Source organism: Nerophis ophidion, linkage group LG09 (genome assembly GCF_033978795.1).
Source record: "Nerophis ophidion isolate RoL-2023_Sa linkage group LG09, RoL_Noph_v1.0, whole genome shotgun sequence".
Lineage (NCBI taxonomy): Eukaryota > Metazoa > Chordata > Actinopteri > Syngnathiformes > Syngnathidae > Nerophis > Nerophis ophidion.
This window is the reverse complement of record NC_084619.1, coordinates 70,340,102-70,364,269: the sequence shown is the minus strand read 5'-3', so window position 1 is coordinate 70,364,269 and position 24,168 is coordinate 70,340,102. Positions and strand designations below refer to the sequence as shown.

The window sequence follows — 24,168 nt, the reverse complement described above, 5'->3', positions numbered from 1 at the left end:
CAGCATTGTCACTGGCGTCCCACTGGATGTGAATTCTCCCTGCCCACTGAGTGTGAGTTTTCCTTGCCCTTTTGTGGGTTCTTCCGAGGATGTTGTAGTCCTAATGATTTGTGCAGTCCTTTGAGACATTTGTGATTTGGGGCTATATAAATAAACATTGATTGATTGAATGATTGATAGATATCAGTTTAGGATAGCTACAAACCAGGGAATTTCAAACTATTGAAATATGCGGGGGACACTTTGATACTTTTTGTGCGTTAAAAGATGCTAAAAGCAATCCAATGTAGGTCAATATATGGCAAACTAGCCTTGTGCTAAAACAAAGCACATTCATGTGTAACATTTAAGAATATTTATATGTTACACATAAATGAATGTTGTTGTTGGCCAATGAAAAAGGAGCCGTGAGCCACTTTGGACAGCCCTCTTGTACACCGTTAAAAGTGTGTATGTACATCCAGAAATATAACCACAAAAAACACAAATATAACCACAATTTCTTTTTATTTTCCTGAAGGAATCGATAAAGTACTATCCATCTAAATACATGATGTTAAAAGTGAGTACATAGGGAAATATAACCACAAACCCATGATGTTAAAAAGTGTGTACATCTGTGATGAGGTGGCGACTTGTCCAGGGTGTACCCCGCCTTCTGCCCGAATGCAGCTAGATAGGCTCCAGCTTCCCCCCACGACCCCAAAAGGGACAAGTGGTAGAAATGGATGGATGGAAGTGTGTACATCCAGAAATATAAGCACAAAAACATGATGTTAAAAGTGTGTAGATAAGAGAAATATAAGCACAAATACAAGAAGTCTATTTATTAAAATGTCCGGGGATGTGAGAGTTGTTGAAGGAGAGCATCAGCGGTCCAGCTTGGCTTTCTTGGCTTGTGGTCCAGCATCTGGGACTGGAACACTCACACCTGGAATCTGAGAGCAAATGTACAACCTGTTATTTCAGGAGCGTAAGAGTGTATTGAGTCGTGTGAATGGACAAACATTCACACACACGCGTGTTGTACATCACTAAGAGTGTGTTGAGTCGTGTGAATGGACAAACATTCACACACACATGTACATCACTAGGAGTGTGTTGAGTTGTGCGAATGGACAAACATTCACAAATGTACATCACTAAGAGTGTGTTGAGTCGTGTGAATGGACAAACATTCACACACACGCGTGTTGTACATCACTAAGAGTGTGAGTCGTGTGAATGGACAAACATTCGCACACACATGTACATCACTAAGAGTGTGTTGAGTTGTGCGAATGGACAAACATTCACACATGTTGTACATCACTAAGAGTGTGTTGAGTCATGTGAATGGACAAACATTCACACACGCGTGTTGTACATCACTAAGAGTGTGTTGAGTCGTGTGAATGGACAAACATTCACACACACACCCACACATGTACATCACAAAGAGTGTGTTAAGTTGTGCGAATGGACAAACATTCACACATGTTGTACATCACTAAGAGTGTGTTGAGTCGTGTGAATGGACAAACATTCACACACACACACATGTACATCACTAAGAGTGTGTTGAGTTGTGCGAATGGACAAACATTCACACATGTACATCACTAAGAGTGTGTTGAGTCGTGTGAATGGACAAACATTCACACACACACATGTACATCACTAAGAGTGTGTTGAGTTGTGCAAATGGACAAACATTCACACATGTACATCACTAACAGTGTGTTGAGTCGTGTGAATGGACAAACATTCACACACATGTACATCACTAAGAGTGTGTTGGGTTGTGTGAATGGACAAACATTCACACGCACATGTACATCACTAAGAGTGTGTTGAGTTGTGCGAATGGACAACCATTCACACATGTACATCACTAAGAGTGTGTTGAGTCGTGTGAATGGACAAACATTCACACAGACGCGTGTTGTACATCACTAAGACTGTGTTGAGTCGTGTGAATGGACAAACATTCACACACACACATGTACATCACTAAGAGTGTGTTGAGTTGTGCGAATGGACAAACATTCACACATGTTGTACATCACTAAGAGTGTGTTGAGTCGTGTGAATGGACAAACATTCACACACACACGCGTGTTGTACACCACTAAGACTGTTGAGTCGTGCGAATGGACAAACATTCACAAATGTACTTCACTAAGAGTGTGTTGAGTCGTGTGAATGGACAAGCATTCGCACACACACACACATGTACATCACTAAGAGTGTGTTGAGTTGTGCGAATGGACAAACATTCACACATATTGTACATCACTAAGAGTGTGTTGAGTCGTGTGAATGGACAAACATTCACACACACACATGTACATCACTAGGAGTGTGTTGAGTTGTGCGAATGGACAAACATTCACAAATGTACATCACTAAGAGTGCGTTGAGTCGTGTGAATGGACAAACATTCACACACACGCGTGTTGTACATCACTAAGAGTGTGAGTCGTGTGAATGGACAAACATTCGCACACACATGTACATCACTAAGAGTGTGTTGAGTTGTGCGAATGGACAAACATTCACACATGTTGTACATCACTAAGAGTGTGTTGAGTCATGTGAATGGACAAACATTCACACACACCCATGTTGTACATCACTAAGAGTGTATTGAGTCGTGAGAATGGACAAACATTCACACACACACATGTACATCACTAAGAGTGTGTTGAGTTGTGCGAATGGACAAACATTCACACATGTTGTACATCACTAGGAGTGTGTTGAGTCGTGTGAATGGACAAACATTCACACACACACACACACATGTACATCACTAAGGGTGTGTTGAGTTGTGCGAATGGACAAACATTCACACACGTTGTACATCACTAAGAGTGTGTTGAGTCATGTGAATGGACAAACATTCACACACACGCGCGTGTTGTACATCACTAAGAGTGTGTTGAGTCGTGCGAATGGACAAACATTCACACACACACACATGTACATCACTAAGAGTGTGTTGAGTTGTGCGAATGGACAAACATTCACACATGTTGTACATCACTAAGAGTGTGTTGAGTCGTGTGAATGGACAAACATTCACACACACACGCGTGTTGTACATCACTAAGACTGTGTTGAGTCGTGTGAATGGACAAGCATTCGCACACACACACATGTACATCACTAAGAGCGTGTTGAGTTGTGCGAATGGACAAACATTCACACATATTGTACATCACTAAGAGTGTGTTGAGTCGTGTGAATGGACAAACATTCACACACACATGTACATCACTAGGAGTGTGTTGAGTTGTGCGAATGGACAAACATTCACAAATGTACATCACTAAGAGTGTGTTGAGTCGTGTGAATGGACAAACATTCACACACACGCGTGTTGTACATCACTGAGTGTGAGTCGTGTGAATGGACAAACATTCGCACACACATGTACATCACTAAGAGTGTGTTGAGTTGTGCGAATGGACAAACATTCACACATGTTGTACATCACTAAGAGTGTGTTGAGTCATGTGAATGGACAAACATTCACACACGCGTGTTTTACATCACTAAGAGTGTGTTGAGTCGTGTGAATGGACAAACATTCACACACACACCCACACATGTACATCACAAAGAGTGTGTTAAGTTGTGCGAATGGACAAACATTCACACATGTTGTACATCACTAAGAGTGTGTTGAGTCGTGTGAATGGACAAACATTCACACACACACACATGTACATCACTAGGAGTGTGTTGAGTTGTGCAAATGGACAAACATTCACACACACGCGTGTTGTACATCACTAAGAGTGTGTTGAGTCGTGTGAATGGACAAACATTCGCACACACATGTACATCACTAAGAGTGTGTTGGGTTGTGCGAATGGACAAACATTCACACATGTACATCACTAAGAGTGTGTTGAGTCATGTGAATGGACAAACATTCACACACACACGCGTGTTGTACATCACCAAGAGTGTGTTGAGTCGTGTGAATGGACAAACATTCACACACACACATGTACATCACTAAGAGTGTGTTAAGTTGTGCGAATGGACAAACATTCACACATGTTGTACATCACTAAGAGTGTGTTGAGTCATGTGAATGGACAAACTTTCACACACACACGCGTGTTGTACATCACTAAGAGTGTGTTGAGTCGTGTGAATGGACAAACATTCACACACACATGTACATCACTAAGAGTGTGTTGAGTTGTGCGAATGGACAAACATTCACACATGTTGTACATCACTAAGAGTGTGTTGAGTCGTGTGAATGGACAAACATTCACACACACACACATGTACATCACTAAGAGTGTGTTGAGTCGTGTAAATGGACAAACATTCACACACACACATGTACATCACAAAGAGTGTGTTGAGTTGTGCGAATGGACAAACATTCACACATGTACATCACTAAGAGCGTGTTGAGTCGTGTGAATGGACAAACATTCACACACACGTGTACATCACTAAGAGTGTGTTGAGTTGTGCGAATGGACAAACATTCACACACACACACACACACATATGTTGTACATCACTAAGTGTGTTGAGTCGTGTGAATGGACAAACATTCACACATGTTCTACATCACTAATTCCTCTATTTATTTATTTTTTTTTTAAATGGCAGAAGTTTGACACACTCAGTGCCAAGTTTCCCCTCAATAGGAGCCGTTCAATATCAAAATGTTCCAAAATATCCCAGAATTCCCGCTTTTCCAGGACTTTTTTCCCGTTGAAAATGAATTGGTTATTTTTTGAACTTGCACAATTCCCACATTTCTCACCCGATTGAAACTGTTCCACCATCCACACACTCCACTCACTCTGGACAATCAAACTACCATTTCCCAGAATCCCCAGTTTTCCAAAGCCCTATTTCCACCTCCTCCTAGAAAATGTTCACAGTCCACATTTTTCAACAGTTTTTGACCATTCCACCTTCAAAACATTGCTCTTAGTTGGGAGAACATCTTTTTTTTCCCCCTTTTTGTACAAATTCCTGGTTTTCCCAGAATCCCGAAACACCACTTCTAAATTTGAAGTGTTACTACGTCAGCATTTTTCAAACAATTTCGAAAAATTCCCACACAGACCCATTCATATCATCTCGGACAATTGTACTCGGGTCAATATTTTCAATAATTCCAGGTTTTCCCGTAATTTTCTCCCCTGTGACAATGACTAGGAAATATACAATCGACTGCATATCCTACATTCCTCAGCCCATTTGAACTGTTCCACCATCCACTCACTCTGGACAATCAAACTAATATTTTCCAAGTTAAAATAATTACAGGATATCCCAGGTTCTCTAAAGCCCTATCTCCACCTCCCCCTGGAAAGTTTTCACAGACCACATTTTTCAACCGTTTTTGACCATTCCACCTTCAAAACATTGCTCTTAGTTGTAATAATAAAATGACCATTTCATACAAGTTCCCGGTTTTCCCCAAATTCCAGGAATTCCGAGATACCAATTAATAATTGGAAGTATTACGACGTCATTTTTTAACCGATTTGAAACATTCCCACACAGACACATTCATATCATGTAAGGCAGGGGTGCCCATTACGTCGATCGCGAGCTACCAGTCGACCGCGGGGGGTGTGTCAGTCGATCTCCAGCCAGGCTTTTCAAAAAAATAGACCTAAAAATTAGTGATCATCAATCTTCACCAAGACGTCACTTAAATGACATTCACGGTACCGGAGGGTCTTGTGAGATGACGCTGGCTGCTGCAAGATCATTATTATGAAAATATGACCGAGAGGAAGGCGAGAAACACTTTTTATTTCAACAGACTCTCGCACCGTACCTTCCGTCAAAACTCTAAAGGCCGACTGCACATTTCCTATCTTCACAATAAAAGCCCATATTTCTGAGGGATCGCTTGTGCACGCCAGTTTTCCGAGACTCTTTATTTAGTTAGCGCTGGCAGCATGAAGCAGGGCTTTTATTGTGAAGATAGGAAATGTGCAGTCGGCCTTTAGAGTTTTAACGGAAGGGACGGCGCGAAAGTCTGTTGAAATAAAAAGTGTTTCTCGCCTTCCTCTCGGTCATATTTTCATAATAATGATCTTGCAGCAGCCAGCGTCATCTCACAAGACCCTCGGGTGCCGTGAATGTCAATCAAGCAAGCTACGGAATTTGCCGCCAATGTTTTTCTTGTAAAGTGTATGGAAGCTGGATGAATTAGATGCCAAAAACCAACCACTTTCATGTGGTATTGTACAGAAAGGACAACTTTTTTTCTCCTCCATTTGAAAATGTGGGCGTTATCATCATTACTGTCTGATTCCAATCAATGCAAGTCATCAGAATCAGGTAATACACCAACTTATATTCTTGTCTTCGTGAAAGAAAGACATCTATATGTGTTACACATGCTTGTATTATCATTAAACACATTTAACTTGTTTACAAAAATTTCTCTTTCATAAATAAATAAATATAAATGATATATATAAATGAGGTAGATCCCCTCGAGTTGGTCAATTGAAAAGTAGCTTGCCTGCAGAAAAAGTGTGGGCACCCCTGATGTAAGACAACTGTGCTCGGGTCGATATTTTCAAAAATTCCCAGTTTTCCTGGAATTTTCTCCATGAATGGGAAATATACAATCGACTGCATATCTCACATCCCTCATCCAATTTGAAGCGTTCCAACATCCACACACCCTGGACTTTTAAGCCGGCTTGTTTCCCTGTTCCCAAAAATCCCTGATTAGCAGGAATTCCCCTCATTGACAATGAATGGGAATCAAACAATGGACTCCACATTGGAGCAGAACTGCACATTGAAGTTGCAAGGTGTGTTCCTACCACTGGCTCGGTGAGAGCCATGCGTATCTTCTGGTGCTGAATGTTGGAGTCATCCAGGGTGATGGTGACTTTCACTCGGTCAAAAATGTGGAAGGTGTGCTGCTCCACAGTCAGAGATGGAGCCTTCACGCAAAAAAAAAAAAACAATGAATATTTTGTTCATCATCGTGACATTTCGGCTTTATTACCTCGGCATCAAACACCAGGCTCGTGCCTCTCTTGTCTTTGCCGTCGAAGAAGACCGTGCCCTCCAGGCCAAACTTTGGGATGAGGACAATGATGGCGTTCTTCCTCAGCATTAAGACGAAGCCGTCCTCGCTCAGAATGCCTCTGGTCTTGAAGAACAACTGCCAAGATGGGAAGATTGTGTATTAAACACACCATCTGCCATTGGTTACACGCTGAGAGAGTCAACAAAGATCATATAAAATGGGAAAATAAAAGAGAATCCTATGATGATGTCACCCAATCCTGCCCAGGAATGACATTAGAGCCGCTCAAGAGTTCAGTTGCGTGACACTTTCACAGCACTTTCCTAAACACAGAGTACTCTTGCCACATAGAGGATCTTTGAACCGTACTTCAGTCCTAAAGAGCAGTGCTTGTCAAACGTTTCTCCCCAACTACCGCCTCAGAAACAACTTGGCTCTCCAAGCACCACCATAATGACCAACGTTAAAAGACATTAGCGTTATACGTGCGTCAGTAATATTTATTAACCAGTAATAAATATTACTGGTTGTTACTAACCAGTAATAAATACATTAATTATTGTGTTAAGCAATGTCAGCTCAGATTTATCCGAGAGCCAGATGCAGTCATCAAAAGAGCCACATCTGGCTCGCGAGCCATACTGCTCTATGGTATGTTGTGATATCCTAGCACCACCTGATGCTCACCTGTGTGTGGAAGGCCACGGACGCCCTCTGAGCATACTGGGACATCTTGTGTCTGTAGTTGAGATTGTTGCACAGGGCCGACTGTTTATGCTTGTCGGTCAGATCCGGGTAGGTGCAATCGGCGCCGATGGCCACGGCCAGCAGGCGGTGTACAATAATATCAGCATACCTGCGCGGGAGCAGAGGATTGTGGAAGGCTGGGAGAGGGGGAGCTGACAAAATGTTGCCTGCGGTCACAGTGTCGGCGTTCAAACCTCCTGATGGGCGAAGTGAAGTGTGTGTAGATTGGCGACGCCAGACCGTAGTGGTGAAAGTCCCGGTCCATGCCCGAGCAGAAGTAGACCGCCTGCATCATGCAGCGAGTGGCCAGGATGCGCAGGAGCGTGTTGAAGTACGGGAAGTCGTCCACTTTGGCTAATTCTAGCGAGTCGGCCAGCGCCTTGGCTGAATCCGTGTGGATGTGCACCGCCTGACATCAAACAAGCAACTGTCAACCTCAGCATACTGACACTGAAATATTCTACTCAGCACACCATTGAGACTACTGAATATTACACATAAGTAATATAGTAAAGGCAATCAATCATGCACAGGCGAGCTGAAACAAATGCAGTGTTATTGACAATAACCAGGCACGGAAAACCATCTTTGAGGCGTCCACACTGAAGTTAACGTCGTCTAAAAAATATATAAAATATTTATAGTAAAAAATATTAATTAATGAATACAATAGTGAGAAAAATGAATAAATACGATGGAAGATACAATTAATTTAAAATCAACAATACATAGAGATTCATTTAAAAATGTTAATTTAAAATAAGCATTATATGTATTTTAAAGACATTTAACTAAAATGATGAATAACTATTGCTGGGTTGCATAAGAAGTAACGTCAAGCGAGTGTAGAGACTGAGCAGAAAATGCCATATTGCTCTTCTATTTTTGGATGTTCGACTCGTTCAAAGAGAGATAAGAGAGAGTCCTGTAAGAAGTGGTTCATAAAAATAATAAAGTCAGGAGAAAAACAAAAGTGCGTGGAAGGAAACTGCTCTTAAAAATATCACTTTTGTAATCTTGTGGAATACATGCTCGTGTCTGCAGTGATCACTTTGTAAAATGTTTGTTTGAACATTTGATTTGAGAAACTTTCTGTTTTTCGCTAATGTATTAGCAGTGTTTGAGAGAACTCAACTTAAAGAAAGGACAAGAGATGTCTTTAGTCTGTTCTTTTGTGGTTTCTATGCCTAAATATAACTAGAAGACCTGCTTGTGCAAATAAACTAAGCACTTGTTAAGTATGAGTAATAAACATAAATACAGTATTTTCTTGGTCCGTTTTCACAACAGAAACTAAAAGCTTAGTTGTTGTGCAGGAAAGCCAAGTGCTTTATTCGACATGGATGACCACATTATAGCATCTTTGGTGATATTTGTTAGTATCAATAAAATATTCTCAGTAGTATAGATGAATAAATCTCAACAGCATATACTGAATCTTGATATCACTAGCAAACATTGCTGAACAACAGGGACATCTGCAGCTAAAAAATAAGACAAAATATCAACTTTGCAGCATAAAAACAACTGCAGACATGAATTGTAGATTAATTGCAGAAAATCAACTACAAACAAATGTATCCTTTTTCTTAGAGATGTCCGATAATGGATTTTTTACCGATATCCCGATATTATCCAACTCTTAATTACCGATACTGATATATACAGTGGTGGAATGAACACATTATTATGCCTCATTTTGTTGTGATGCCCTGCTGGATGCATTAAACAATGTAACAAGGTTTTCCAAAATAAATCAACTCAAGTTATGGAAAAAAGTGCCAACATGGCACTGCCATATTTATTATTGAAGTCACAAAGCACATTATTTTTTTTAACATGCCTCAAAACAGCAGCTTGGAATTTGGGGACATGCTCTCCCTAAGAGAAGCTATGAGGAGGTTGAGGTGGGCGGGTGTGAGGTAATGGGGGTGGTGGGTGGTGTATATTGTAGCGTCCCGGAAGAGTTAGTGCTGCAAGGGTTTCTGGGTATTTGTTCTGTTGTGTTTATGTTGTGTTACTGTGCGGATGTTCTGCCAAAATGTGTTTTTTATTCTTGTTTGGTGTGGCGCATATTTGTAACAGTGTTAAAGTTGTTTATACGGCCACCCTCAGCGTGACCTGTATGGCTGTTGACCAAGTATGCCTTGCATTCACTTGTGTGTGTGAAAAACTGTAGATATTATGTGACTGGGCCAGCATGCAAAGAAAGTGCCTGTAACGTATATTGGCGCTCTGTACTTCTCCCTACGTCCGTGTACACAGCGACGCTTTAATAAGTCACACATTTTACTTTTTGAAACTGATACCGATAATTTTCGATATTACATTTTAAAGCATTTATCGTCCGATAATATCTGCAGTCCGATATTATCGGACATCCCTACTTTTTCTCATTAACATCACGTTCACAGCAGTACGGCACTCGTGTCAATCAAATACGTTACTTAGCGATGCACAAATATGCCCAACTTTGTCTTTTATGGATTAATGTTTAATTTATGCACCCCTCAAATGTAAATACCGTATTTTTCGGACTATAAGTCGCAGTTTTTTTCATAGTTTGGCCAGGGTTGTGACTTATACTCATTAACACATTACCGTAAAATATCAAATAATGTTATTTAGCTCATTCACGTAAGAGACTAGACGTATAAGATTTCATGGGATTTATGGATTAGGAGTGACAAATTGTACGGTAAAGGTATAGCATGTTCTATATGTTATAGTTATTTGAATGACTCTTACCATAATATGTTAGGTTAACATAGCAGTTGGTTATTTATGCCTCATATAACCTAGACCTATTCAGCCTGTTCTTCACTATTCTTTATTTATTTTAAATGGCTTTTCAAATGTCTATTCTTGGTGTTGGGTTTTATCAAATAAATTTCCCCCCAAAATGCGACTTATACTCCAGTGCGACTTATATATGGTTTTCCCCTTCTTTATTATGCATTTTCGGCAGGTGCGATTTATAATCCGAAAAATACGGTACATGATGTGCCTCCCATCTTTTCTTCTCCAAACCCTTCTAAGCTCGGTCGAGGTGAGCAGTAACGTTTTGGTGATGATAAATGGTTTAAATCTTCCAAAAATATTTTATAAATATAAAGCCATCCATTTTAAATATGTGTTCAAGATCACTTGTATATTTACCTCTAAACCTTTCAAAATGCACCCAAATTTGCACTGAAGCAGGTAAATAAACATCAGCCTAATGGAGCTCGAGACCATCGACTGAAACCGCTAAGTGGCTCTCGTGATTGCAACCCAGCAATAATTTCAGATTTTTTTTTAGGTTTAATCAATGATCTTTTGTGTCTATGCATCAGCACTAAACACGCAGGTTAAAAGATGTTCAGGAACATCTTTTATAGCTGCTACATTGTTTACCTTGGACTTGGCAGCTTTGAGGAGGATGTCGTAGTTGGATGGCGGTGGTGCTGGATGCTTCCTCAGCAAGGCGCAATCTGCGAACTCGTCGTAGATCTTCTGTGCGACTGAAATGTTGGCCAGCAACATGAACTCTTCCACCATGGAGTTGGTCTCCCTGAGAACCCAGAGATCCCCACATTTATACATGTGCAAAAAGAAAGATTTTTTTTCATGTCTTCTTACATGAGCTCTTTGGTCTGGAGCTCGATGGGGTCGTGGGTTTCACTGTCCATGTGGAAGCGGACCTCCAGGGAGGACAGCGTCAGTGCCCTGAAGAACACACCAGGAACTCAGTCGGCTGTTAGAACCGTTTGTGTGCGCCAACAGTCGCCACCTCACCCTTTCTCTATCCTCCCTTTTTTGAGGATTTTGGCGAGCTTGTTGAGGCCACGCAGACTCTTGGTGACGTCGTCGTTCTTGCTGGTGTCATCGATCCTCATCTGGGCCTCCGCGTAGGTCAGAGACGCCTGCCGTCAACCGGAATGTCACGAATAATTGTTGTGTAAGACGTACGAACACATTGTTGCTTATACACACCGCTTTAAACACCAAGGCACATAAAAAAAGCAGAAATTGTGACTTGCCTCCCGCATGAGTTCACCTGGGATAGGCTCCAGCCCTCCCCCCTTCATTGTAAGTTATCCACTCAACAGTTAAAACAAAACAATGGTAAGATGCAAAGACTTAGGTCAATTTGACCGTCATCTTTTTAGTCTATTTTAGTTCCATGCAGCGCTTGCAATTGGTTAAATGCACCATGCCCACCCTGAACTCCATTGTAAAATTATGTTTCTTTATTTGTTTTGGATTATTTTATGTTTAAATCTACCCTGTTGATATTTCTTAAGTTTGTAGTTATTTTTCCTTCATTGCAGCTATGGTGTCATATAAAAAAAAATTGTGTTTATATTATGATTGTAATATTTGAATGATGAGGAAACACTATTGCTTTTCCAATCACATTTTTAATGGTGAACTTCCGACATGAGAATCCTAAACAGGAAGTGCTCAAAGTTGGATGGCTTTGTAAAAACACTGAGACAAAGTCTAAGTTCATTGAATTCCTCATGGTCTTCCAATTTTTCCTGAGAATTTTCAATTAATTTGAAGTGTTCTGCCAAGAGGATTATTTGTAAAATGTGCATTTTCAGAATGTGCTTGTTGTATTTTAGGCCAAAGTAAGACAAAGAAAACAAACTAAAGATTTCTTTATTTTTAAATTTTAATGCCATTATTTCACCCATGAGAATATATTTTCCTCCATGCAGTCATTGAGCTAAAGTAAGTTTGACAAACCTGCTCTCGAGTGAATTGAATTTCTTCGAAAAATATGTGTTGCATACCTTTGAATTGATGACGCTTTTTGTGAAGCGTGTTTTAACAATTTGCGCCTCTTGGTTTATCTCCCAGATGCACGAGAAAGCCAGCCTTGCAAAATAACAGGATATAAAGAGAAATATTACAGCGTGGCATATTGAAGGCCATAGTGTGAGTATATGTGGTCCTCACCTCTCCACGTTGGAGCGCAGGGAACACAGATTGGAGCTCAGCAGCTCAGGAACCATATCAATCCTCTGTTGGGACACATGCATGACCAGCCATTTAATATTCATACATAAACCTTCTTCATAGACTATAAATATTTAGCGCAGTAAAGATTTTGTGACACCTTGCCACAGAGGTAAACCGTTGTTCCTCGGCAGGCGGCTTCTTTGTCCAGAGCGTTTCCAGGTCTGATGAAGTGACTGACATCTGCGATGTGGACTCCCACCTACAGAACACAACACATTACATATGCCATCAACCAAAGTAAAGTAACTATGTATATAAATATATATATTCATATATATATATAAAATATACATATATACTCATTTATATATATATATAAAAATATACATATAAACACACCTATATATATATGTATATATTAATACAATCGATATATAATTAGTATAATTGGATATGAAGAGTATGTGAAAGTTTGTCTCCCACCTTGTTTACTTCCGTGACGGCCTCCTTAAAGTATTGTAAACAATCAGAAATATCAAGCAGCTGAAATGCGCCAAACATGGATAAGTGTGGAGATTGTTTTGCATTTTCCCATCATGATTTCTAATGGGTGCAATTTTGATTTTTTTGGGGGTGAAAAGACGTTTTTTTTATTATACTATCCACAAAGTTCAGTGACCATGTATGTTGACATTTCAGGTCGGTTGGATTTATTTTCTTTTTTTTACACCATGACTAGGGAAGGTTGTTAGCATAGGACCATTCAAGACATATTTAAAATGTAATTGACCTGAAAAACTCATGTTGTCCACTAGATGGTGACAGAATAGCAGCATCCAAGTCGTCAGACTATTAAAATAAATGCAATCTCTCTGCGGGTAAGATTTCTTAATAATTTTTATGACGTCTCACTGGCCAATTTGAAAACGTCAGTGGGCCGCATTTGGCCCACAAGCCGTTGTTTGCATACCCCAGCCATAAACACTCCAAAAACCTACTGCAAAACTGCACTTGTAGACTGGTTGACTGGTTATATAAAACAACTAGAACAGGGGCGCCCACACTTTTTCTGCAGGCGAGCTACTTTTCATTTGACCAACCCGAGGGGATCTACCTCATTTATATATATCATTTATATTTATTTATTTATGAAAGAGACATTTTTGTAAACAAGTTAAATGTGTTTAATGATAATACAAGCATGTGTAACACATATAGATGTCTTTCTTTCACAAAGACAAGAATATAAGTTGGTGTATTACCTGATTCTGATGACTTGCATTGATTGAAATCAGACAGTAATGATGATAACGCCCACATTTTCAAATGGAGGAGAAAAAAAGTTGTCCTTTCTGTACAATACCACATGAATGTGGTTGGTTTTTGGCATCTAATTCATCCACCTTCCATACACTTTACAAGAAAAACATTGGCGGCAAATTCCGTAGCTTGCTTGATTGACATTCACGGCACCCGAGGGTCTTGTGAGATGACGCTGGCTGCTGCCAGTTCATTATTATGAAAAAATGACAGAGAGGAAGGCGAGAAACACTTTTTATTTCAACAGACTTTTGCGCCGTCCCTTCCGTCAAAACTCTAAAGGCCGACTGCACATTTCCTATCTTCACAATAAAAGCCCTGCTTCATGCTGCCTGCGCTAACAAAATAAGAGTCTCGGAAAGTACAGGGATCGCTTGTGCACGCCAGTTTTCCGAGACTCTGTATTTAGTTAGCGCAGGCAGCATGAAGCAGGGCTTTTATTGTGAAGATAGGAAATGTGCAGTCGGCCTTTAGAGTTTTGACGGAAGGTACGGCGTGAGAGTGTTGAAATAAAAAGTGTTTCTCTCCTTCCTCTCGGTCATATTTTCCTAATAATGATCTTGCAGCAGCCAGCGTCATCTCACAAGACCATCCGGTACCGTGAATGTCATTTAAGTGACGTCTTGGTGAAGATTGATGATCACTAAATTTTAGGTCTATTTTTTTTAAAAGCCTGGCTGGAGATCGAACGACACACCCCCCGCGGTCGACTGGTAGCTCGCGATCGACGTAATGGGCACCCCTGAACTAGAATGTTGTTATATATAATGAATTTTCACCTTTTAGAAATATCTACTGCTTCCAACGTCCCAGATATAATTACAACATCTACAACAGGTGTGAACAAGAGGTGTACCTCAAAGTTTCCATTGCCCAGCTCTCTGCAGTGCAGAGCATCATCAATGTCCGTACATCCTGGAGGATCCACGCTGCACACGGTCAGATGTCTCAAGTCCTCCCTCACCACCATGTCCTGTAGGCAGACAAAGACCCTTGTAAACTTCACTTCTCTCCCAGTTGAACTCCTCTGGGAAGAAAGTACCTCCGGTTTGATACACCATGGCATTTTGGGGAGAAAACTGAGCACGGCTTTAGAGAAGGCCTGATGAGGGACATCGTGCTCCAGCAGGAGGACTTCCTCCTCGGTGTCCTTCTCCCCGGCGGGGCCCAGGCTACGGACAAAGTGACCCTAATGAAAGGATAGAGGTGTTAACCTATCGTCCATGATCAAAGAGGGAGAAACGGCGCTCACGTTTGGATATCTGGAGTCTTTGGGCCAGCCGTCGATGGCCACCAGGATCCTCTGGCCTGCCAACGTGGACGATTGGCGTGTTACGATGCGAATACGTGGAATGCGGCGGTCTGCTGGTGTGAAAATGTGGCGTGTGGACTGGATGCAAGGGAAGAGAACGTTACATCGATACAGACCTAGAAAAACTGTAGCCATTGAGATCTGTGGAACATTACCTCTTTAATTTGGGAGACATTGAGCATGCCACAGAAGGGCCTCCAACTCCTCTTGATGATGCCCACTATTTTGCCCGTGAGCTTCTTGTCCGCCACCCCTTCTGAGCTTCCCAGCTGTTCACACATTTCATATTTTCATTTAGTATTTCTCCAGCTTTATATATATGTCCATAGAAAGTCCAATGCTCATTTGCTTTCGTTTTTTATTCTCCATTTTTTTCATTTTGTTATAATGGCTGTTAAGGTTATAGCACTCCATTGGATCAGGCTTGCTCTTTTTTTTTTTTGCTTATTTCAAATAAAAATATGTCAATCAATCAATCAATCAATCCATCACCACACTGCTTCTCTAGTGCAGTGTTTTTCAATCTACAGTCTGGTGTGCTGTGGGAGATGATGTCCTTTCACCTATATGGGTTAAAGATATTTTTTGCAAACCAGTAATTATAATCTGTTACGTGTCGGTGCTGTCCAGACCTCGGCAAAGTAACCATGTGATACTCTGAATTGCTTTGTAGAGGTCGGGAACATGGTTGGTCTTGATCACAATATGCAGACGACAGCGAGAGGCAGTGTGAAGGTAAAAAGGATTCTAGTGCTTAAACCAAAAAAACAAAAGGTGAGTACCCCTAAGAAAAGGCATTGAAGCTTAGGGAAAGCTATGCAAAGCGAAACTAAAACTGAACTGGCTACAAAGCAAACAAAAACCGAATGCTGGACGACAGCAAAGACTTACAGCATGTGGAGCACAGACGGCGTCCACAAAGTACATCCGTAAATGACAATGATTGCTTATACAAAGCAGGTGTGGGGAATAGCATGAAGGAAGACATGAAACTGCCAAAGGAAAATACCAAAAAAAGAGAAAAAGCCACCAAAATAGGACACAGAAGAAAACACCGAATAAGTCGGAGCGTGATGTGACAGGTGGTGACAGTACACCTACTTAGAGACAAGAGCTATAGTGATGAATGCTTTCCTTATGCTTTAAAGTCATATCCAACATTTGCAAGAATGACTATTTCCTGTCAATATCGGCTGCTGAGTTTTATTTTTTAATGTTTTCTGCATTTTTTCAATGAAATAAATGTGCATGGGCTCCAAAAAAAAAGGTTGATAAACACTGCTCTAGTGTACTTCCACTCACAGCTTGCTCCTCTTCTTCATCCCCGTCATCCTTGGCAGCGCCCACGTCCTGCAGCACAACAGAAGAGGGCGCCACCCACTGGCTGGAAGGCAACAGCTCCACAGCCACCACATCTTTATGCACGGCTCTATTGAGGTTCTGGAGACCCTGGATGAGGACCTGCAACCACGATGTTTCAAGGCGTGCAAAGAAAATCTTTCCCCGGATTGTGTTCAACCCTAAAACGGCCTACCTCTGTGCCGTCTTCGTCATCTTTTTGGATAAAAACGGTGGCCTCCAGGTAGTTTTCCCTGCTGGCCTTGAAGGTCCCTTGGATAAAGGAGCCGCTTTTGATGCCTGCCTGGATCCTGGATAGCGGTAAGTGCTCTGGGAATAGCACTTTACTGCTGGTGATGTCGTTCTGGGGCAGGACGACAAGAGGAATCAGAAAAAAGACTTCTAATAGGACTTCTATAATGCACGTGATATTCACCTTGTCATCGTTTGACAACGACAGGAGATCCATCAGCTCAGGATTTGCAATCAAGCCTTTGACGTACTCCTCAACTGTGTCAACAAACGCTGCTTTACCAGAATCCATCATTTGAATGCAAAATCAAGGGGCTGGCTTACATTTGTACGCCAGCAGACCGCTCTCTTCTGCCTTCTGCTTGTTCCCCTGGTCATTAGTAAGGAGTACCACATTAAGGCCATCGGCGTCAGACTTGTTCAAGTGCTGGCTGTACCATTTGGTCGCTACGCGGATTGCCCGGTCGTTCCTGTCATTGGCGCTCTCCCCGGGTTCGCGCTCGATGAATGTTTCTCTGTATCAACCATAAAAACAATGTTAACTGTCATCAAGGAGAAGGAACGACAGAGCGATTGCACCGTTTTACCTGTGGTGTTCATTGGTAAAGGTGTAGAAGTATCTTTCTTTTTCATTTATGAGGTCCTTCAAGCGTTTATAGATTGGCGCACTGCGGTGGCGTACTTCTTGTAGTACCGTCTGGAGGATGATCACGTTGCGAATCACAGGGTCCTCCAGCACATCAATCTGTGGCACACCAAAACAATGCATTGGTTTAATTTCCACTGCACATCTAAAACGATCCAATACTAGAGTTGACTGAAATTGAATTCAGTCAATTACAGCTATATATCTGTAACTGACTGAAATTCAAGTTTTTCAAGTATTAGAATTTCAGTCAATTACAGCTATATATATATATATATATATATATATATATATATATATAATTTACTGATATTAAAGTATTTCGTATATATATATATATATATATGAAATACTTGAATTCCAATGAATTGTGTATATATATATATATATATATATATATATATATATATATATATATATATATATATATATACACATACACATAGATGTCTTAATTATATTATCCAGAGAATAGTGTTTGATACCGTGGTAGAGCGCAATATACAGTATGTATGTGTGGGAAAAAATCACAAGACTACTTCATCTCTTTACCATGAATTGATTAACGTGGACCCTGACTTAAACAAGTTGAAAAACTTATTGGGGTGTTACCATTTAGTGGTCAATTGTACGGAATATGTACTGTACTGTGCAATCTACTAATAAAAGTATCAATCAATCAATCAAAACTCTACAGAACTGTTTCATGAGGGGTTCTCTCAATCATCAGGAGATGATGAAATCTCCTGATTGAGAGAACTCCTCATGAAACAGTTCTGTAGAGATGAAGTAGTCTTGTGATTTTTTCCCACACATACATACTATATATATATATATATATATATATATGTATATATATATATACACACACACACATACATACATACATATACATATATGTAGGTGTGGGACAAATATCCTGATGATTGAGGGAACCCCTCATGAAACAGTTCTGTAGAGACGAAGTAGTCTTGTGATTTTTCCCACACCTACATATTGCGCTCTACCACGGTATTGAGCACTATTCTCTGGATAATCCAATCAAGACATATATATATATATATATATATATGAGGTAGGCGCCAGAGCCCCCCGCAACCCCAAAAGGGAATAAGCGGTAGAAATGGATGGATGGATATATATATACATATATATACAGTATATATATATATATATACAGTATATATATATATATACATATATAAATATATATATATGATCCCCAGCGGGCTCTCTGAATATCTCCCTAATTCGGAGGTCTCAAGGTTGAAAAGTATGGTGACTACACAGGGCTGTTTGTTTACAAATACCATGATTTTGCTCATCCAAAAGCCAATTTGGCCTCTTTTGGCTGTCTTACCTGATGCAGGACTACATTGGTGTCGGGCAGCAAGGTAATGTGGGAAGGAGCACAGACTACTCTCAATCAATCAATCAATGTTTACTTATATAGCCCTAAATCGCTAGTATCTCATAGGGCTGCACAAACCACTACGACATCCTCGGTAGGCCCACATAAGGGCAAGGAAAACTCACACCCAGTGGGACGTCGGTGACAATGATGACTATGAGAACCTTGGAGAGGAGGAAAGTAATGGATGTCGAGCGGGTCTAACATGATACTGTGAAAGTTCAATCCATAATGGATCCAACACAGCAGCGAGAGTCCCGTTCACAGCGGAGCCAGCAGGAAACCATCCCAAGCGCAGGCGGATCAGCAGCATGTCTTACCTGATGCAGGACTACATTGGTGTCGGGCAGCAGGTAATGCGGGAAGGAGCACAGACTACTCTCCATGTCTTACCTAATGCAGGACTACATTGGTGTCAGGCAGCAGGTAACGTGGGAAGGAGCACAGACTACTCTCCATGTCTTACCTGATGCAGGACTACATTGGTGTCGGGCAGCCGGTAATGCGGGAAGGAGCACAGACTACTCTCCATGTCTTACCTGATGCAGGACTACATTGGTGTCGGGCAGCCGGTAATGCGGGAAGGAGCACAGACTACTCTCCATGTCTTACCTGATGCAGGACTACATTGGTGTCGGGCAGCAAGGTAATGCGGGAAGGAGCACAGACTACTCTCCATGTCTTACCTGATGCAGGACTACATTGGTGTCGGGCAGCCGGTAATGCGGGAAGGAGCACAGACTACTCTCCATGTCTTACCTGATGCAGGACTACATTGGTGTCGGGCAGCAGGTAATGTGGGAAGGAGCACAGACTACTCTCCATGTCTTACCTGATGCAGGACTACATTGGTGTCGGGCAGCAGGTAATGTGGGAAGGAGCACAGACTACTCTCCATGTCTTACCTGATGCAGGACTACATTGGTGTCGGGCAGCAGGTAATGCGGGAAGGAGCACAGACTACTCTCCATGTCTTACCTGATGCAGGACTACATTGGTGTCGGGCAGCAGGTAATGCGGGAAGGAGCACAGACTACTCTCCATGTCTTACCTGATGCAGGACTACATTGGTGTCGGGCAGCAGGTAATGCGGGAAGGAGCACAGACTACTCTCCATGCGGGCATCTCTCTGCAACACGCCGCACTCCTGCGCACACTCGCCGCACACCTCACTTCCACACCAAATATCATCTCTCAGGTAATGCTCGCGCACTATTTTCATCACTTTCCCCGTGCGCGTCTTCTTCACGAAGGACTTGGACTTCAACATGACGACGGCAAAGATGCTAAAGAGTCAAGTCGTTGTGTTTACTTCTTTAAACACCGCGTCAAGTTGCTGTGTTTACTTCTTTAAACACCGCGTCAAGTTGCTGTGTTTACTTCTTTAAACACCGCGTCAAGCTGCTGTGTTTACTTCTTTAAACACCGCGTCAAGCTGCTGTGTTTACTTCTTTAAACGCCGCTGTGTTTATTCCGCCGCGGCGCTGAGTGGAAACACGACTCCGCACTTCCCATGCGGACTCATTCAGCGGGCCCACAAAAACTATACCGGATCTTAGCGGAGGTGTTTACTGATAGCTGTTGATTCATCCAGTTGGAATTAAACTCACGTGTACGTGAGACAATACAAAATTCCATAAAACGCACGAAAAATGTGACGTTTTACTGAGGGATTTGTCTTTGTATTTGGGCGTGTTTTTAGTCGGCCATCTAGTTCTTGCTTAGTGACAACAACAAAGCCAAAGATGACATCCGCTGCCTGCTAGATTTCGTCCGGGTGTGTGCTTTTTCCACAGCGCCTCTTGCGTTCAAAGCTAGTACTGCACATGTTGTGTACAAGTTAACGCATGGACATAATTTGATTGATTGATTGAGACTTTTATTTGTAGATTGCACAGTTCAGTACATATTACGTACAATTGACCATTAAATGGTAACACCCCAATAAGTTTTTCAACTTGTTTAAGTCTGGGTCCACGTTAATCAATTCATGGTCATCATATACATTATATATATATATATATATATATATATATATATATATATATATATCCATCATCTTCCGCTTATCCGAGGTCGGGTCGCGGGGGCAACAACCTAAGCAGGGAAACCCAGACTTCCCTCTCCCCAGCCACTTCGTCTAGCTTTTCCCGGGGGATCCCGAGGCGTTCCCAGGCCAGCCGGGAGACATAGTCTTCCCAACGTGTCCTGGGTCTTCCCCGTGGCCTCCTACCGGTTGGACGTGCCCTAAACACCTCCCTAGGGAGGCGTTCGGGTGGCATCCTGACCAGATGCCCGAACCACCTCATCTGGCTCCTCTCGATGTGAAGGAGCAGCGGCTTTACTTTGAGTTCCTCCCGGATGGCAGAGCTTCTCACCCTATCTCTAAGGGAGAGGAAACGGCGGAGGAAACTCATTTGGGCCGCTTGTACCCGTGATCTTGTCCTTTCGGTCATAACCCAAAGCTCATGACCATAGGTGAGGATGGGAACGTAGATCGACCGGTAAATTGAGACCTTTGCCTTCCGGCTCTGCTCCTTCTTCACCACAACGGATCGATACAACGTCCGCATTACTGAAGACGCCGCACCGATCCGCCTGTCGATCTCACCATCCACTCTTCCCTCACTCGTGAACAAGACTCCTAGGTACTTGAACTCCTCCACTTGGGGCAGGGTCTCCTCCCCAACCCGGAGATGGCATTCTACCCTTTTCAGGGCAAAAAAAATATATAAAATAAATAAATATATATATATATATATATATTTTTTTTTTTTTTTTTTCCTGAATGAATCAATAAAGTACTATCCATCTATCTATCCCTCCATCCATCCATTTCCTACCGCTTATTCCCTTTCGGGGTCGCGGGGGGCGCTGGCGCCTATCTCAGCTACAATCGGGCGGAAGGCGGGGTACACCCTGGACAAGTCGCCATCTCATCGCAGGGCCAACACAGATAGACAGACAACATTCACACTCACATTCACACACTAGGGCCAGTTTAGTGTTGCCAAACAACCCATCCCCAGGTGCATGTCTTTGGAATTGGGAGGGGCCTATCCCCAGATGCATGTCTTTGGAGGTGGGAGGGGCCTATCCCCAGGTGCATGTCTTTGGTGGTGGGAGGGGCCTATCCTTAGGTGCATGTCTTTGAAAGTGGGAGGAGTCTATCCCCAGGTGCATGTCTTTGGAATTGGGAGGGGCCTATCCCCAGATGCATGTCTTTGGAGGTGGGAGGGGCCTATCCCCAGGTGCATGTCTTTGGAGGTGGGAAGGGGCCTATCCCCAGGTGCATGTCTTTGGAAGTGGGAGGGGCCTATCCCCAGGTGCATGTTTTTGGAGGTGGGAAGGGGCCTATCCCCAGGTGCATGTCTTTGGAAGTGGGAGGGGCCTATCCCCAGATGCATGTCTTTGGAGGTGGGAGGGGCCCAACCCCAGATGCATGTCTTTGGAGGTGGGAGGAGCCTATCCCCAGGTGCATGTCTTTGGAGGTGGGAGGGGCCGATCCCCAGGTGCATGTCTTTGGAGGTGGGAGGGGCCAATCCCCTGGTGCATGTCTTTGGAAGTGGGAGGGGCCTATCCCCAGGTGCATGTCTTTGGAAGTGGGAGGAAGCCGGAGTACCCAGAGGGAACCCACGCATTCACGGGGAGAACATGCAAACTCCACAAAGAAAGATCCCGAGTCTGGATTTGAACCCAGGACTGCAGGACCTTCGTATTGTGAGGCAGACGCACTAACCCCTCTTCCACCGGGAAGCCCCCCCATTTCCTACCACTTATTCCCTTTTGGGGTTGCAGGGGGCGCCGGTGCCTATCTCAGTTACAATCGGGCGGAAGGCGAGGTGCACCCTGGATAAGTCGCCACCTTATCGCAGTCTATCTAACTATATATATATTTATATATATATATATACACATATATATATATATATGTATATATATATATATATATATATATATATATATATACACACACAGTGGGGCAAAAAAGTATTTATCAGCCAGCGATTGTGCAAGTTCTCCCACTTAAAATGATGACAGAGGTCTGTAATTTTCATCATAGGTACACTTCAACTGTGAGAAACAGAATGTGAAAAAAAAAATCCAGGGAATTTATTTGTGAATAATGGTGGAAAATAAGTATTTGGTCAAGCATTCAAAGCTCTCACTGATGGAAGGAGGTTTTGGCTCCAAATCTCACGATACATGGCCCCATTCATTCTTTCCTTAACACGGATCAATCGTCTTGTCCCCTTAGCAGAAAAACAGCCCCAAAGCATGATGTTTCCACCCCCATGCTTCACAGTAGGAATGGTGTTCTTGGGATGCAACTCAGTATTCTTCTTCCTCCAAACACGACGAGTTGAGTTTATACCAAAATGGATACGTGGATGATACAGCAGAGGATTGGGAGAATGTCACGTGGTCAGATGAAACCAAAATAGAACTTTTTTTGAGCAATGGAAAAAAAATAAAATAAAGACAAAAGGAACAAAGAAACTGCCTGCATGGCAGCTTTGTGTCAACATTGCCACTTTTTCTCATTAAATTTAACCCCATTCCACTTTTTAAAAATGTTTTATTTTTATTTTTGCAAAACTATAAATTTTGCAATTTTTGCAGAATGTGTAGCGGGCCCGTAAACGATTAGCTGCGGGCCGCAAATGGCCCCCGGGCATACTTGCCAACCTTGAGACCTCCGATTTCGGGAGGTGGGGGTTGGGGCGTGGGGGGCGCGGTCGGGGGTGGGGCGGAGGCATGGTTTGGGGGCGTGGTTAAGAGGGGAGGACTATATATTTACAGTCATTTCACTAACTCGAGTATTTCATATATATATATATATATATATATATATATATATATATATATATATATATATATATATATATATATATATGTACGTGTGTGTGTGTGTGTGTATGAAATACTTGACTTTCATTGAATTCTAGCTATATATATTTATTTTATTATATATATAAATAAAATAAATAGTTACATTTCAGACGGCACCTATCAAATACACAGTAATAAAAACACAGTTGTTCTACTAACTTTACTGTGCTTGATGGTTACTAAAAAAAAAAAACCCAACACTTACCTTTCACTATTTGAGTAACGTCACTTACGAGTGTCCAGAAGATGGCGCCAGTATGTGCTTT

At 42.0% G+C, this 24,168-nt stretch overlaps 1 protein-coding gene across 5 annotated transcripts; it reads right to left on the bottom strand.

Annotated features, from left to right (window-relative positions):
• Positions 1 to 490: 490 nt before the first annotated feature.
• dis3 (DIS3 exosome endoribonuclease and 3'-5' exoribonuclease) lies at positions 491 to 20,756 on the bottom strand. 5 transcript variants are annotated; one of them, XM_061911697.1, is made up of 22 exons: positions 20,445 to 20,756; positions 20,061 to 20,342; positions 17,540 to 17,697; positions 17,277 to 17,467; positions 17,137 to 17,210; positions 16,897 to 17,064; positions 16,665 to 16,823; positions 15,518 to 15,631; positions 15,303 to 15,440; positions 15,093 to 15,239; positions 14,907 to 15,023; positions 12,888 to 12,989; positions 12,728 to 12,792; positions 12,562 to 12,646; positions 11,558 to 11,685; positions 11,402 to 11,488; positions 11,177 to 11,333; positions 7,975 to 8,189; positions 7,721 to 7,889; positions 7,010 to 7,168; positions 6,822 to 6,944; positions 491 to 938 (listed from the first exon to the last, which is right to left on the bottom strand). In XM_061911697.1, the coding sequence occupies exons 2-22, from the start codon at positions 20,277 to 20,279 to the stop codon at positions 870 to 872; spliced, it is 2,844 nt and encodes a 947-aa protein (XP_061767681.1). In that variant the 5' UTR covers positions 20,280 to 20,342; positions 20,445 to 20,756; the 3' UTR covers positions 491 to 869. The 5 variants fall into 5 exon arrangements, with proteins under 5 accessions (XP_061767681.1, XP_061767680.1, XP_061767683.1 ...); XM_061911696.1 differs by having other exon boundaries at positions 20,061 to 20,756; XM_061911699.1 differs by lacking the exons at positions 20,061 to 20,342; positions 20,445 to 20,756 and adding an exon at positions 19,769 to 20,023.
• Positions 20,757 to 24,168: the final 3,412 nt, after the last annotated feature.